Source organism: Anser brachyrhynchus, assembly GCF_964034855.1.
Source record: "Anser brachyrhynchus genome assembly, chromosome: 13".
NCBI lineage: Eukaryota > Metazoa > Chordata > Aves > Anseriformes > Anatidae > Anser > Anser brachyrhynchus.
The window spans coordinates 15,474,117-15,491,231 of record NC_137708.1 but is presented as its reverse complement, the minus strand read 5'-3'; the positions used below and the strand labels follow the sequence as shown (position 1 = coordinate 15,491,231).

Here is a 17,115-nt window from a genome sequence, read left to right as displayed (position 1 = left end):
GTGAAGCCGCGGGAGGAGAGGAATTTCCTGAGCAGGGTAAACAAGCCCGTTCTCATTACCACGTCTCTGCTGCTGCAGAGTCCTCTCCGCTCTTTATTAAGCAGCCCCTAATGACTGCTGTGTCCCGAGCGGCCTTGGCTGGTGGCAGGGCAGTGGGGAGGGTGAGGCGCCTGGGGAGAAGCCCCGGCCGCTTGCCCTTTGGTCTCCAGCTTGCCCTTTGCATATCCGAGAGGAGGTGTGGCTGCTACCTTCATGTCTTCGCTATTAACGCTTTGTCATCGGCTCATTCACCCTAACGAACTCTGTGCTTGTGTAGGGGTGCATGCACGGGAGAGGTGCAGGCATCTGCGTCTGCAGGGCTTGGGTGCCTGGCAGGGTGCTCACGGCGTGTGGACCTTTCCAAGCTCCCCCCCCCCCCGCCCTTGATTCCTGCCCCAGGAGGACACAGTGGATGTGGAGACAGAAGGCCGGGAAGCACCAGCTCCTGCTGCATCTGCGGTGCTTTGGGATCACAGCTTGAGGTTTCTGCAGCCTTGCAGCCACGAGGAGACACCAGCTCTTGTGCAGGGGAGCCGACTCTCCTGGAGGGCTCCTTGCAGCCATGCCCTGGATGCAGAGCAGAAGAGCTGTGTCAGTCAGATGGCTTCCCCTGATCCTTTCCAGTCGGTATGGGAAGGGTGATGTGTCACAAACGGATGCTTTGGGGGTAAGAACATTTGGAGGCAGAAAATTCTCCTCCCTGCCCTGCTCCGTGCCTTCCTCTAGGCTGCAGGCCCCTTCCGCCGTGCTTGCCACCAGCACATGTCCTGCAGGGCCGCGAGGCAGTGCCCTTTGGAGGCGTTTCTCATGTAGGAGACAGGCAAGAGATGGGGTCGGGCAGGAGCACCCCGGGGTTGCCTGGGACCGTGTGTCCCACGGCGTGGTGCGTGCAGCTCCGGTGCCACAGGGACCTGGGGTGGGCTCCCTGGGGAGGTGGCCATGCGGCCACCAGCACGGCACAGCATGGCACAGCACAGCACGGCCAGCAAGGCAGGAGAAGGGCCAGCACCCTGTAATCGGGTGAGTTAGAGCAGTGCTGGTGAGCTCAGGATGAAAGAAGATACTTGAAAAGCACCGAGACTCCAATCCAGTATCTGCTAATTAGGCAACGGCACAACGCACAGCTGCATTTTTTTTTGCGTTCAGTTAGCCCTGTTTACTTGAGCTTTTTTTTCTTGTCTTTTTCTCTCCTAAATATCAATTCCCAAGCAGACATTGAATAAGGATATGCTAATGCAGGCTGCTTTGAAAGCCTCTGTGGAGGACACGTGTTTGGGATCTGTCCTCCCCTGGCTCTCCCCTCCCTGCTCAGCCCAGCAAAGCTTCACCTCTGCGCTCCGGGCTGAGGCTTTCCTCTACTTTATCTCCTTGCAAAGTGGGAGTGAGGCCGCTGCAATGATGGATTTGCAGCAGCGAGAGCAGGGCCCAGCCCCAGGTCTTGCTCTGGCGTGCACGGGGTGAAAGGGGTGGGCTGAGGACACCCAGCTGGGGGCAGGGGACCTGGCTTGATGGGACAGTCGAGCCTTCTCCAGCCTCTCTTCAGCACAATTAGAAATACCGACAGAACAAATTGCTTCATTTTCTAGGTCAGCACTGCTGTCTAAGGTGATAGCAGGCACTGAAAGCTGGCATTTTATTTCGGCTTTTACTGAGTACGTTTTGCTGCAAAGCGACTTAAAATGCATTAGTGTCACAACGCGGGAGCTGCGCTGGAGCTGCTCGGCAGGCTCAGCCATGTCTTTCTGTCACTTGTCCTTTTGTCTGCTGAAATTCTCTTAGCATAGAAAGGCAGCTGGCTGGCTTATCATATTTTCCCCCCTGATTTTTTTTCTTTTTTCTGGGAGCTGGTTACAAGCATCGCATCAAAGAGATGTGTTGCTACCAGCACTGGAGTCAGCAACTAGCAGGCAGCCCTGGCTCAGTGCTACCACAGGGAGGAAGATGGGGCAGGAGCATCCATCCTCATGCCCTGGACCTGCCACGGCCCCAGAGCCGTGCCAGCTCATGGAGGAAGCATTTCCCATCTGCTCTGGCTTCTGTGCATGCGTGCGCTGATGCACACCCATGTGTTTCGTGTTTGCGGTGCGTGGAGGGAGGGGGCAGGGACGTCCATCCTCTATCAAAAACAATTATAAATGAACAACGGAAACAACAGCAAACCCCAAATAAACCACTGAGTAAACACTCTCCAGTTTTGGCAGCCTTTACATGAAGATAAATTTGGAAACCCAGCCCTGCAACAAGGCAGGTCCAGATGACGTCCTCCCAAGCCTTGTTGCCAAGCTCGTTTGGGGGTGAGCCCTCTCCCACTGCCCGTTTTAATTGGGCTGGCTGCAAGTGATCTGCAGTCTAGGCCCCCAGCAGGAGCCCCCATACTTTGCACTCCACGTCTCAGTGTTTCCGCAGCCTTACTCCAGACCCTCCTGCCCCTCGCCCAGGGCCTTGCACCGGCAGAGCAGAGCTTCTTGCTCAGTGCCTGCAGGATCTGAGCCCGCATCCCCCAGGGCTCCATTGCCGCAGCCGCAAATGGAGAGATCGGTGGTTAGTTCAGCTGCTTGCTTGCTACATGGAGAAAAAGGGAAATGCACAAGTTGTGCATCATGCACATAGCTAAATAAAGTGTGAGCGGAATTGTTTGCATACCAGTGTCGTGCTGTTCAGCCCAGTATGTTTACTTTGCATCTGGTCACCTGCAGGTAAATCAGGTGCAGCCCTTGAGCTGCTCTATCAGTGCTGCAGGAAGAGGTTTGCTTCTCGCGTGGTCCTCGCTGTGCTTGCAGCCAGCTCGGGCTGGGAAACGGTACCTGGTGCCAATCAATGGGGCGCAAGGACGTGGTGGTGTTCCTCTTTTATCTCTTTTTCTCGCTTCTCCTGATTGTAGAGAAATCAAGTATTCTGCATTTCAGGCCAGAAAGTGGATGTTTGAGGAAATTATGAGTGTTCTATAATGAAATTTAACAAAAACCCTATAATTGCTGGAATTTATATGTACCTGCAAAATAACCAGCTGGTGTAATCAAAGCTCCTTGCACCTTTTTTTCCTTTTTTCAGCAAAGCGAACAGAAGGAAATGGTCGCATCTCTGTGTTCAGATGCTGCAGGAGGGCTTGCAGCAGCAGCAGGAGCCAGATGTGCCTCTCGAAGGAAGCCCTGCAAAGGCAGGGAGCAGCAAGAGAGGCGCTCGGGTGCTCCCCATTCACGCCATCACTAATGCCACTCAAACACTGCCGGCTGCTTGCAGCATCCCTGCACCACCGGCGTGCACTTAATGAACAGATAAATGCTGTGTGTTCGTGGACGGGGGAGGAGTGACACTGTCCCTGGCAAACTTGGGATGCTGCAAAAGCGTTTTGGGCTCGTGTGCTTCAAAGCGCGCTCCTCGAGCTCGTTTCTGCCTCCCCCTCTTGCCCTCTGCCAGCAGCCCAGGAACATGAAAGCAGATCGGCCGTGATTTCAAAGCGGCGACTTCAGTGCAGCCGAGTCGATGATGAGGAAGATAATTAGCAAGTTGAATGTTCAGTGCTTTAGTGAGATTACGTTTAATAATATTGAGCTGTAAGGAAAGGCGGTGGCAGGAGCGGTTAGCAGCTGGCTTTTTCATTATCGATACAGCATTGTTGTGCAAAGCACTTCCAGCTTAATGAAGGCACCCAGGGCTTCACTGCGTTTTTCAAGCCTGTTTCTGTGTTCTGCTTTACCAGCCATTGGCTAGCAATTTGCAGGCTTGCGAGTGAGCTTCGAGTATTTTAGGAGCCAGTGGTTTTCAGGAATTAATGCTTTGCCTGTGCTTTATGACTATGATTCAAGTTCTCTTGGCTAGCTAGACCCCAAATTATCCGTGCGTGCAGATGTTTATGGGTCTGCTGGAGCCTTGATGAAAGCCTTGGACCGCGCTTTCTAGCCGAGTATGAATAAAACACCGCAGGGATCCTCTCTCGGCCCTGGAGTTTAAAATATTAATAGGCTATCAGTTTCACGACAAGCGGTGCAACAGGTAGCAGGCGCTTTGCTATAAAACATTTTCTCTTAGCGAAACCACGGATTTTAATGGCAATGCAGTGTCACTTAAATTATTGATACCAAGAAAATGCCAGTCCACTGTGTGTCCACAGATACCAAGAGCTGCTCAAGCGGGCTCTCCCTCCGCACTCTGCTGGCTTGTGTTCTCCTCCCTGGAGGCAGCACAGCCCCAGGGGCACAGCGAGAAGCAGCCTGGCCAGGGAGCTGAGGGGGCAGCTCACCACGGCAGGCAGAGCCCCCAGCCCGCTCCCAGCCCTTCGTCTCCAGCACCAACGGAGGGTGATGAGGGGAGAGCAGGGATGGAGAATAGCAGCTATTCATTCCCAGCAGGCAGACTTCCTGGCTGGAAATCGCAGCAGAATAGCTCTTTATACCCTCACAAAAAGGCAGGACGTGCTGGCAAGGAACGGCCAAACTCTGCCGGGTCTGGGCAGCGCTTGGCAGCAAGACCTTTGCCCAAAGTTATCCAAGTTTTTGCTCCCTCAGGCAGCACGTCGGGTGACAAATGGTCTGGTTTGGTGGTTGCAGTCCTCTGGCTTTGTTCATCTTATGTTTATTTTGTTTGTTTTTTTTTTTTTCTCTCTCTCTCCTCCCGGTTGTCTGGACTCACAGCAAACCCTGGAGACGAATCTCACCAACTTGGTTAAACGCAACAGCGAACTGGAAAACCAGATGGCCAAGCTGATACAGATCTGCCAGCAAGTGGAGGTTGGTGAGAGCAGCCTGGGGAGCGGGCAGGGATGGGGAGGGGGCACCGAGGAGCTCCCGGTTCAGCCGACGGGGTGCACGGGACTGCTCCCATCTCCTCTCCCAAGCAGCAGGACCATGGGTGGAGTGGGAAGGAGTGAGGGTAGCTGATGGAGAGGGATGGTGGGAGGCATTGCCAGGGCTGAAATGCTTCGGAGAGGTCAGTCCCAAACAATGCAGGACTCACCAGGGGTTGGTGGGGTGTGAGGGAGCGGGGGGTAGTGGTGTGACGGGAGGAGTTCTGCAGGCTAGAGGCTGTGTTTTATAGCATCCCCCTGTGGTCAGGTGTGGCCCTCTTCCCTTTGGAGCTCGGCTGGGGCCCGATGTGGAGGCGGACGGGGGCTGAGTGCTGAAAAGTCCTTGTCTGCAGCATGGGGGAAGCTTGGCTCTCGGGGAGCTGCCCACAGAGCAGGACCCATCCATCTGTCCATCCTCCCGGCTGGCTGAATGAACAGAGACGTGCTCCTGTAACTGAAGTTGCTGCAGGTGCTGGCGAGGACGCAGGATGAAGCCCGCAGCTGCTCGCAGGGATTTAGAGGTGGGGTGTGCTCCCATCTGGGGGACGCTTTTGGCTGCAGCAGGTCCCCATGCCAGGAGCAAAGCCAAGCAGCTGGAGCACAGGCAGCGATGCTGGGAGCATCGGAAAGTAAGGGAGTGAGTGAAGCAGTGAGGGAGAAGGTCCTCAGCGGGGCCGGGGCAGGCGCTTTGCGGTGCAGCCCTCCCACCCAGGGCGTGCAGCCGGCGTTCCCGTCACTGGGAAGAGCATTCGGCCCTGGGGGGAACAGAGCCTCTGGGTGCAAGGCACCTGAAGCAGAGCTGCTGAGGATGATCCTGCTGGTGAAATCCTGACTCTTGTGAGTCTCCTTGCTCCTTAGCGCTTTGGCATAGCCGTCATTTCCCATCAGCACCAGGACAAGCATGTTTTCCTGACCTTTGCTGTACAAGGGAGACATCCATGCATTGACTCCAGCCACTGTCTCCCTGTTTTGCTGTGTAACTCGCTGCAAGCCAGGGCATAGCCTCTCTCATCCTGCTCCTCTCTGAGCCTTTCACATGCTCCACGATGGGGACATTGAATCAGGGAGTCACCGACAAGGAGCAGTAGAAGGGATGACAACGGCTGTCCCACCGTCCTGAACATGCGATGGAGATGCTGCCTCTTCCACAGCCTCTGGCACCTCATCCTCAGCAAGGCAACGTGAAGCCTTCCTGCTGCAGTTTAAGCCTGTGGCTCCCTGTCCCATCCCGTCCACCCTGGGCACAGGGAAGGGGTTGTTTTGCCCTTCCCTCCACACGCCTGCAAGCAGCCCATCCGCCCCTCTCTCCTGTCTCATCGAGCCTCACCCTTGTCTGCAGCAGCTAGTCTTCTTCCTCGCGTTCTTCCTCCTCCCAAACATGCACAGATTGCCTCCCTGCTTCCTTCCTGCTGTCAGAGGCGGTGATTGCAACCTCGCCTGCCCGAGCCCTGCCGGCTGTGGCAGAATAGCGGCTAAAGCCAGCAGCAAGTGGGAAAGGCTTTGTCCAGGGGATTACAGGGAAGCGTTGGCGGAAGACAGGAGATCACCTTTAATCCTGCTGAAGAAAGGGGCTCGGCCAACCTTGCTGCTTTGACCACTTGGTCTGTAAAACCCTTTGTGTTGGCGGTGTGCAATCAGGCATCCTTTGTTTGCATTTCCGAGGGAAGCGCTTGGGCGAGCTCGCGGGGAGCGCCCGTGCCGGCAGACCGGCGCTGCCCTTGGCCATGGCTGCGGGCAGCAGCTCGGGAGCGATGCGCTCCCGTGAGCAGCATTCAAGGGGAAGAAGGCAGCTAACACCTTACTGTTGTTTCAAAGTGCGTATACCCGTTAACAGCAAATTAATTTGCAGCTTTGTTTGCTGAAGTGATACATGGAGAGCGGCTGTTGCAATTAGTTTCTTCTTAACAGGCTATTGATTTTTCAGTGCTAAATTGAGCGGCGGTTCCTTGAACCAGAACCTTTCCAGGGAGAAAAGGCACCGGTCTGCTGCAGGGATCACTGACGTGGATTCAGGGGAGCTTTGCCAGGGCTTGAGCAAACATGATGGTTATTTATAGAATCAGAGAATCATTAAGGTTGGAAAAAGCCCTCCAAGATCATCTCGTCCAATCACCCCCCTATCACCAATGTCACCCACTAACCCATGTCCCCAAGCACCATGTCCAACCTTTCCTTGAACACCCCCAGGGACGGTGACTCCACCACCTCCCTGGGCAACCCGTCCCAACACCTGGCTGCTCTTTCTAAGAAATTTCTCCTCATTTCCAACCTGAACCTCCCCTGGTGCAACTTGAGGCCATTCCCTCTAGTCCTATCACTGGTTATCTGCGAGAAGTTAGATCCTAGTTATCTGTTAGATCCTAGTTATCGCTAGTTATCTGCGAGAAGGTAGACCCCCCCACGTCCTTTTCCTCTGCACAGCTTTCCAGCCACTCTGCCCCGAGCCTGTAGCGCTGCGTGGGGTTGTTGTGGCCAAAGTGCAGCACTCGGCACTTGGTTTTGTCGAACCTCATCCCACTGGCCTCTGCCCATCGATCCAACCTGCCCAGGTCCCTCTGCAGGGCCTTCCTACCCTCCGGTACATCGACACTTCCCCCTGGGCCCTGGCTGCAGGCTGCCAGCCCTGCAGCTTCCCGTGCATGATCCTGGGGCTGCCTCATCACCCAAGCAGCTGGCAGGGATGCAGGGGTGCAGAGATGAGGGGATGGGGGGATGCGGGGATGCGAGGGTGCAAGGATGCTGCATGCACCAAGTGGGATAATTTCCCCGTAGCACAGCATGCAGGAGAAAAGGCGTTTACACAGGGAGCTGCATTTTGTTCCTTACCAACAGACTCCCAGAGACTGGGGCTCTGCTTTTCCTGCTGGCAGCATCAGCATTTTGTTCTGAGCGTGCCAGCAGCACCGTGAGCGCCGGCAGCAGCCGCAGATCACCGTCACATGCAGCTCAGTGCACAGATAGGAAGGAGCTGAGACAGGCTCCGAGTTTAAGGGCATTTGCATCTTTGAGAGACTTGTGTCTGAATCCATCCACAACTTCCAAATGGACAGACCTCTGATGTTAAAAGCAATTTGGTATTTCATGTAGATTCTGGAAGTTTCAGACCTCCCGGCTGTCGTTTTCCACACTGTTTATGAGTTTTCAGCTTTGTCAGTCGTTCTGCCTAAAATAACAGTTGAAATACATTTCTCAGCCTTACTAAATATGTGGTCCTGGCCTTCAGAGGCATCTTTAGAGAGAGCACGCTAAAGTGTGAAGCAGAAAATATCTTTGCCCTTCCGCGCTTGCCGCAGGCAGGGGGCTGCGTTGGAGCTATTTGTGGGCACCGCGGGGCTGTGCCTCGTCCCAGGCTTAGCAGAAGTCCTCCGTTGGTGCTCAGGAGGCTGTGCTGCCGTGTTTTGGCTCTCAGAAGGAAGGCCAGGGCCACACAGGGAGGACGGTGGGTCTGAAATCCTGGCCCTGATTTTGTGCTCCTGGGAAATCCAGGGGATGTCGGTCTCTGGCTGCACCGATGCCTTCCCTTCTGCCAGCACGGATTGCAGCAGGCTGCGAATCCTGGGCTTGATTTCCACCCCCTGCCACTACCTTGCAGCAGATTTGGAAGATTATCCACTGTTTTTCTCAGCGGAGTTATCTTTGCAGACCATCAGCTGTCTCCCACTTTGGCGTTGCATAATCTGCTGGCCAGGTTTAAAAAAAGCTCTTATATCAAATGTGTTTAGCTCTGGGTTGGCTTCAGACTGCTCTGCTGTTTCAGATCTTTTTGAGATTACAAAATGAAGAAAACCTATTTATGTCCTTCAGGACACCGTTTAATTCAAGTGACAGGGCTTAAATCCCCATCTGTGAAGTGTGTCCCCACTTCCCTGTCCATCCCCCGAAAGGATGCTGGTCTTTCCCAGAGACAGCGGAGTAAAACCTTTGCCCATGCTTTCACTGCACTCTTTGCATGTCTTTCTTTCAGATTTTTTTTTGTAATAAATCTGTGTATTTGAAGCCTGAAGAGGGGGTCCAGCAGGGATTAATTAGCCTGAATGAGGCAGGACGCCTCCACCATTGTACGCGGGCATTTTGCAGGAGCATTGATCTCACGGGGTTTTCTTGGTGGCCGCAGGGTAGCAAAGCCCCAGTGGCCGTACCTCTGTGGGAAACAACCCAGCAGGACAATAATTGCTTAGCACTTCTGTCCTCGGGGCCCCTTGGGTGCGGATGGACACGTAGGTTTGTCTTTGGGGTGCAGATGCGGAACCAGAAGGGAGCAAACCCTCAGCTCAGGAGCGGGTTCACAGTCGTTCACGGGGGGACAGGCAGCAGGGGTCCAAGGGCACACAGGGTGTTCTCGTGCACAGCAAGCCTCGTGCTCCCACCACTGCCGGGCTTCCAGGTGGCAGCAGCACAGCAGACGTGGGAAAATGGGGGAACCCTGAGGCTTTCTTTCCATTTCCTTGCTGCTTTGCTTGGAATTAAGCTGCAAGGAGGAGGTGATAGCACTGCTGCTGCAGGTGAAGGAATGCAGAGGGGGAGAAGACCTTCTTGGAGTCCCTAGCTGAGCTTGGACATGGCCAGGGCAGTTCTCCAGCTGTAGCCTTTATGCTCTTGAAGATCCATGCAACCTGCTGGCAGTGCCTTGCCTGACTGGTGGGCACCGTGTTGGTCCACAGGGGATGGGACAGCAAATGAACTCTCCCCTTCCTCACGTTTCGGTGGATGCCAAGCCACAAAATGATCACCTTGGCCAGCCATCCACGTGGCAGGAGCCATGGGGAGATCAGTCCTGGTCTGTATTCAGGGCTGGCTCAGGTGACCAGGTCTGCACAAGGTCTCCTTGTCCTGCAGCTCAAGCCCGTCTTCAGTGCTGCCGTTCTGGAAGGCAGGGTGGGAGGAATGGCTGGCCGTGACATGTAGTGGGTTGTATTTCTTCACCACTGAGCCATAAATACTGGGAACGAGGTTAGGGAGGGAGGAATATCCGCAGCAATCTGGAAGATGTCATGATTATGAAGGCACCGTTTGCTGCTCACTGTTACCCCTCCGGGTGCCGGCCTCGCTGAAGGCGTGTGTCCTGCACTGGGAACAGCGGGCAGGAAGGGATGCTGCGGGGAGCAGCTCGTGGGTGTGAGCACCACCGGGCTCCGTGTGTGGTGAGACCAGAGCAAAACCCACTCAGAAATTTGCCTTGAGCCAGAGAAAGCTTCAAGACACAGATATTATGGTGTGGGTACACGGCCAAACCTTCGCACCACGAAGGAATCGGGCTTTTCAGAGCAGCAGGTGCTGCAGCAGCATCTGGTACTCTTGGTTTTCGGAGATGGCTGCTAGCAGAAGGCTCTTCTCGAACAGGGGCTCTCGAGGAGCACTCTGAGCCCACCAGGCACTGTAAGCACAGTGCGTTACCTGAAAATAAGGGTGCAGGAGGCGCTGGTGGTACCTGGCTGCCATCGGACTTTGTTCGCCCCCAGGAGACGGGCTGATGGACGCAGCTGCAACACGGGGGGCCGGAGGTGGGGGTGAGCAGAGGGGCTCGGGGTCTCGCATCCCAATCGCTGTCCCAGCTGATGAGAGCTGCAGCATGGCAGGGCCGCCTGTGGTACCCAAGCTTTTTCGGAAAGCGCTGCCACCGTGACGGCGGGGTGCTGCACCGCGGCAGGGCCCAGGCAGCCCTGCAGCACGCGCCCCAGCGGGACGCCCCTCCTAACACATGCGCCTCTGCTCCTCCTGCCCAGGTGAACACGGCCATGCACGAGGCCAAGCTGATGGAGGAGTGCGACGAGCTCATGGAGATCATCCGCCAGCGCAAGCAGGTCATCGCTGTCAAGATCAAGGAGACGAAGGTAAGCTGCGCTGCCCAAAGCCGTGCGTGGGTCCCCGTGCCCCTCGCTGCCGCCTGTCCCCAGGGCTGGCCCCGCGAGGACGGGCGTGCGCTTGGAGGAGCGTGGCCGGAGGAGGGCAGGCGCAGCCATGAGCACGATAAATTGGCGCAGTTGCTTGTATCAGCCCAGACAGCCTCCTCGGGGCTTTTCTAACACTGCGCTGCTAATATAATAATGTGGAATTAATATTGAAGGGCCATCCGAGCTCTGCACTGCATCGTGGCCGTAGGCGAGTTTCCCTTCCTTACGGAGCCTGAATGTGCTTTAGGTTCCTGCTCTGTGCATCCACTGCGGCACTGACAGTTAAGCCAGGGATCATCCTGCTGGGAGCATCATCACCCCAAATACAGGGTTTTTTTGCAGACAACGGTTTTGGAGCAGGTCACGCCATGTGCACACGTGTGAGAGCCAGCCAGAGTCACTCTGGGACACAACGGACCCCTTTCTGCAGGAGCGGAAGCTTTAAAATGTGCACTTTTATCCCAGGCACTTCAGGAAACATATTTTATGTAACGGTGCCTTCTGCTGGTCCATCTGTCTGTCTGCCTCTCACTTCCCACCCTCTCCCCCTAACGTCTTTTGACCACGTTGTCCAGTTTCAGCCGTACTTGGCAGAGAGCTGGGACTCTTGGAGCTGCTTTTTCCTACAGATCTGGCTTCTGGGAAAAGCAGAGAGGCCCTGACTCGTGCCCCAAAGCAGCTTGTAAATTCAAACAAGCAACCTGGAGCCCATGTAGCTCCAAGCCCAGCATTGCTCCTGCAGGAGAGGAACAGGGGCGAGGGAGGGCACTGGTGGCACTGGGGGTCTGGGCGGGTGGGGAGGATCAGGACACACTGGGCATCCTGGGGATGTTTAAATTCCAGCTTTTGGGGAACCCCTCAATGATGCTGCTCAGGAGCAAGGACAGGAGGGTGGTGAGCGGTGCTCAGGGAACGGGTTTGGGAGAGACACCTCCGGGATGTGACAGCATCCACACGGTGCTGTGCACCGTCCATGGGCTCCGTGTCTGTGGGGAAGGCAAACCCACAGTGCAGCCCCTGGCAGCTTCTTAGCTGGGGTCCTGCAAGACTCCCAGCATCTCTGTTCCGAGCTGCTCAGGAGCAATGCGAGATACAAGACATCTGGAGAACGGTCGAGCAGAGGGATTTTCTCCATCGCTTTCAGCAGCGTAACACCTACGAGCAATGGTTTCCAAGCAGCCTTTCTGAGAAACCCCAGCTGCAAACACTGGAGAATTAAAAAAGACAAAAAAAAAAAAAGAAAAGGCAGAAAGGAGGAAGCGGTGGAGACTGCGGCTGCTTTGATGCGCTCAGACAGCAGAGCAAGAAGCACTGCGCTCCTGCTGAATTCCCATTTGGTTTCTACTTCTGGGCTGTTTTTGCTGATGGACAGCACGACATACAGTATGGGTTGCTGCTTGCTCTGCAGACGAGCCCCTCTCTCTCCCATTTATAGACAAAAAAGCCCTCGGCGTGCAGGGAAGGCAGAGCATTGCAATGCTCACCTGTTTGGCAGGGCACAGCGGGGGCACATGGTCTCTGCTCCCCTCGCTGTACCCTTTGCCACCGCATGGGACTTGCAGACCTCCAAGGATGGGTGCCACAGGAGAGCTCATCGGGCCGAATGCCTGCGGAGGCTGCGAGCTGGTAGGGCTGCAGTGGAGGTACTGATGGCATGTGGTCCCAGGGGGAATTGGCTGCTCTGGCCCTGGGTAGCTGTGCGATGGAGCTCCGCCACCTGCAGAAGGCAAGGAGAAACGTGCGAGGAGCAGAGCAGTGGCTTGAGGTTTGTGTCCTGTCACGCGTGGGAGCGGTGGCAGCCTGCAGGAGGAAGCATCCCTGGGAGCAGGCTGGTGATGCTGGGGGTCAGGTACCACCACATGGCACCCCATGGTGAACGTGGCACCGAGGCGGTGGAGATGCATGGGAGAGACCCATGAAGCTGTGAAAATCCTCAGGGATTAGTGCTGCAGGCTCTGGTCACTGCTGGGATGTGGTTGGAAGGAGCTGGTACCCAGGCACACCATCACAGCAAGGGCAGGGGCTCTCCTCGCTGTGCTTGCCGTGTCCTCTCTTGAACCATTTCTTCCCATTTCTCTTCCTTATTCTCCTTTTGATATTTTTTTTTTCTGACGAAGTTGTTCTTAAAATGAGCCATCCATCAGCGCATTAAGCCCCAGCAGGAGCCTCCCTTCCTTGTGCAAATAGCCATTTGGAGCTGTGCCGCCTGCTGCTAGCCAAGACGAGCGCTTCTCCCCGCGACGTGCCGCCGGCGAGGCACGGCTCGCTGGGACCTGCTGCTCCCTGCCCTCCCCACGGCCCCCGGCACACTGCTGGGGCATCAGCTCCCCCAGTCTTGGTGCCAGGGGGGCGCAGGCCTCCCAACGCCAGTTATTCACCCTTGGAGAGGTCACATATGATGGAGATGGAGCATTCTGGGGGTACCCCTTGGCCTGAAGCTGTCACAGCCCAGTGAGGTGACTTCTTAGCTGCAGCCCAACTCCTTGTGCCGTTCATTCACGCACTTCCAGGCATGTCTTTCGGTGGTGCTTTCGTTGTCGGGTCTGTGCCCTTGTCTGACCCCCACGTTTCCCTTCCTGTCTCCCCTCTCACCCTGACATCCTCCTGCTCGCACATCATCTCGCCCAGAGCTACGCTAAGCAAGGCCGTGAGAGGCGATGGCTGCGGGGCGAGCCGTGCCATCATTTAGATGCTGTACCACTGTACCCCCATCCTGGTGAGATGCCGGTGGGACGGGGAACATCTCCACGGGGATGCTCTCCGGGGGGTGCGGAGCAGGGTGGCTCGGTGCGGCAGCCTTCCTCTCGCTCCCGCGGGCGTTACGCACGGCCCTGAGCCCTGCAGGACGGGAAGGTGCTGCCTCCTGGCTCTGAGCAGCTCCCTGCAAGACAGGAGGGCTCTCTCCTTGGAAGACCCCCAGGTGCTGGGTGTGCCACCTGAGCTGGCTTTAAACACAGCCTGGGGCACAGGGATGTGGCAGGAGAAGCGAGGTTTGGCAGGAAGACCACAGCTGGGTGCACAGCTGGTCCTCTCCTGCAGTGGCAGTGCAGCGGGCACGTCCCGGGGGATGCCTAAGCCCGGGTGCCATCGCAGAGCTTGTGGCACTGGCTGGAGGATGCCCTGGTGTCCTCACTTCATGGGAATTCACCCCAAAGTCCCGTCTCTGGCAGCTGGGTACGTGCCACGCTGGCCCTGTGGAGCTCCATCGGCCGAATCTCAGGCTGCAACAGGAGCCCTTGGGTGCAAAGTCAGAGCTTTTCCTCAGCTGGAGAGGCTCAGAGCTCATCTGCTGGCTTTTCACCCTAGTCCTGTCTATTCTGAGGTCCTGGGGCGGTGCTGGGGCTGGGAGGTGGCAGAAGGACGCCCCGCGAGGGGAGCGGGGCCGCGGTGTCAGCCGGGGGATTAGCAGGCTGCTTAATTGTGAGCGCGGCGACAGCGCTGACACCGGGGAGAGCAGCTCCAGCAGCTCCTGTCAGCAGCCAGGGCTCACGCTCTGCTTCTTGATGGATCGTTTCGAATCACGGGCACGGCGGGCGCGGGCTGACAGCGTGCCGTGGGGGGGCAAGGGGCTGCCGAGCCGGCAGCTTTGGGAGCCGCTGTCATGGCAGCGTGGTGAGGGCTCTCTCTAAAAAATAAAAAAGGAAAAAAAAATAAAAAAGGAAAAGAGAAAGGAAAGCAGGAATTGATCTCAGGATGAGACCCGTGCAGGTGAGCAGCGTGGCGCACCGGCTGCCCCCTAGGAGGTGGGTGGGATTGCTGCGGGTGGTCGTGCGGAGCAGAGCGATGGGGTTGGAGCTCAGGGATGGGGATGGGGATGGGGATGGAGCTGTGCTGCTGCGTTCTGGCAGGACGAGTCTAGCACCATGCTTGGCTGCAAGTGTCTGCTAAATAAGCAAGGGGAAACAGCGTCTCTCCGGCTGGTGCCGTTCTGGAGGACTGCTGGTTTTACTTTAATGCACAGTGCCTTTCAGGAAAGTCTCAAGTGGCTTGGAAGGGCAGGGCAGAGGTCTGGAGTGGGATTCATTATTTCAGAGTCTGCTGTTTCAGATATTCCCAGCTTCTGAAACTCTCTTTCTCTTCCCCTGGGTGACTTTGCTGCAGATGCACAGAGGAACAGGGCAGTAGGAATTTGTATTTCATTTGCAAGTGCCTCGTTGCCCCTCTCAGGATGCTTTTCCAGACAGAATTACTTCCAGCTCGGCTGTTGGTGCAGTTCCCAATGTGCCGATCCACCTCCTTTCTCCTGGAAGAAGGGGGTTAAATCTTGTGATCATTTTATTGTTGGAGCTGTGTGCACTAATTCATTAGACCCTCCAGAAACGTGACCTTTGCAATCCATGAGCAGTGCCAGGGATGACCTGGGTTTGTTCTTCAGCTTGGTCCTCTCTGAGTGGAGGACTTAGGAGCTCCTAAGGGCCTTTCACCTGAGCTTTTCCCCCACAGAGATTTCTCCTAAGAAATGATGTTTGTTCTGGTTTCTTTGCCCCCCTGAGCACTGGTACTTTGCAGGAGAGAAAGGGGTGCCACCAAGCCCGTTGGTTTTGCTTTATTCAGTGGTGTCGTAAGTCATCAGTAAGTACCCTCCAAGGAGCCCCACGGGAAGGGGGCTGAAGCATCGGAGGGTCCCTGAGTGGGTCACAGGGCTTGTGGGATGCTTGTGGGGGTGGAGCAGAGCCCACTGTGCCCTATTTTGGGGTACAAACTGGTGCCTGCATCAGTTTTCCAGCTCCTGCTCCCCCGTGCCACGGACACCCTTCCTGTCCTTTCCCCTCTTACTGCAGCCCCTCACCTTTAACTGCAAAATGCTTGCAGCCGCAAACCCCCTCCGTGTGCCCCCCAAAAAGCAGCTGGACCCTGCTAGAGGTGGTCCCGGCCACCAGGCTGCTAGCAGCCCCCCTCCGCGTGCCGCGCTCTGAGCATCTTTGCCTCCCCCTGCTCCCGCCGCAGGTGATGAAGCTGAGGAAGCTGGCCCAGCAGGTCGCCAACTGCCGGCAGTGTCTCGAGCGCTCGACGGTCCTCATCAACCAGGCGGAGCACATCCTGAAGGAGAACGACCACGCGCGGTTCCTGCAGACGGCCAGGAACGTGGCCGAGAGGTGGGCTCCCTGGGTGGCAGCTGGGGTGCCGCCTGCCGAGTTGGTGGCCCGGCCACAGCGAGCTGTCCCCTGACCACAGAGCCAGGGGTGCCCCCTCGCCCCCGCTGCATGCTGCCCTCACTAAATTCTGGCAGTGGGTGGCAGGACGGGAGGGGCACGGCAGGTCCCGATGATGCTGAACAGGGAGCCGACGTTGCTCCCTGGTGGGGAAGAGTGGTGGAAAAACCAACGTGGTGAGAACCAGCCCAGGGCGCCGGGGCTGGGACCCTCAGGGACGGAGCCCCCCACCTCTGTGCCTCGTCCTTGCCACCCCCCGGGGTTCCTGGGTGCCAGGCTGTGTCACCGCGGGCTGCCTGCGCCCTGCCCGTCGCCCACCTCGCCCCTGCCGGGAGCCGGGAGCCGGGAGCGGAGCGCACCCTGATGCGGATGGATGGGCTCTTCTTTTCTTTCAGGGTCGCCATGGCAACTGCATCCTCTCAAGTTCTGATACCAGATATCAATTTTAATGACGCCTTTGAAAACTTCGCGTTGGATTTTTCCAGAGAGAAGAAGCTGCTGGAGGGGCTGGATTATCTCACCGGTGAGTGCACGGGCGCGCTCCCACCGCCTGCGCCCCGCATCTGCCCCCGGCCCTGCTTCTTGCACCCCACCGAGGGCTCGGGGGATGTTTTAGGGCACACTGGGCTGCCACTCGTTGTCACCGGTAAGTGGCTGGCCACAGCAGAACAGGGGCCACCATGCTGTCCCCAGGGCAGCGACATGTCCCCATCCTCCTGTTTGCAGGGTGCCTCTGCTCCCCTGCAGCAGTGCAGCAAGGGCTCTGTGCCCGAGGCAGGGGGCTGGAGACACCCCAGGTGAATTAGCTGATTGTGGTATTGTGCCAGGGGCTGGAAATTCAGGGGGAGGGCTGAAAGCTGTGGAGAAGCGAAGACATCATTACTCAGTGACGTGTAAAATGAGACGGTTGTGTGCATCGAGACGCTGCTCCCTGCATGAGCCCGTCTCTCTATGGGAGCAAAAAAAGTCTTGTGCATTTTAAAACGAGAAGATGCAAAGTTACTGAAACACGCTACCTGTTACCTCCTGCAGCGCCGAACCCGCCGTCTGTCCGCGAGGAGCTCTGCACGGCCTCCCACGACACCATCACAGTCCACTGGATCTCGGAGGACGAGTTCAGCGTCAGCTCCTACGAGCTCCAGTACACCATCTTCACCGGCCAGGCCAACTTCATCAGTAAGTCGCCGCTCGCTGAGCAAACACCCTCGCTCAGATGGGCGCTGGGCGCAGCCCCCACCCGAAACCAAAG

General features: G+C 56.7%; 1 protein-coding gene across 4 annotated transcripts in view; it reads left to right on the top strand.

The window, feature by feature from the left end:
• MID2 (midline 2) overlaps positions 1–17,115 on the top strand; it is a 73,849-nt gene that overhangs the window by 43,995 nt on the left and 12,739 nt on the right. For all 4 annotated transcript variants that reach the window (XM_080554117.1, XM_080554118.1, XM_080554119.1 and 1 more), the window contains 5 exons: positions 4,671–4,766; positions 10,546–10,653; positions 15,661–15,809; positions 16,262–16,389; positions 16,899–17,042. In XM_080554117.1, the coding sequence (XP_080410243.1) occupies positions 4,671–4,766; positions 10,546–10,653; positions 15,661–15,809; positions 16,262–16,389; positions 16,899–17,042 (625 nt within the window). The remainder of the gene's footprint in view (positions 1–4,670; positions 4,767–10,545; positions 10,654–15,660; positions 15,810–16,261; positions 16,390–16,898; positions 17,043–17,115) is intronic.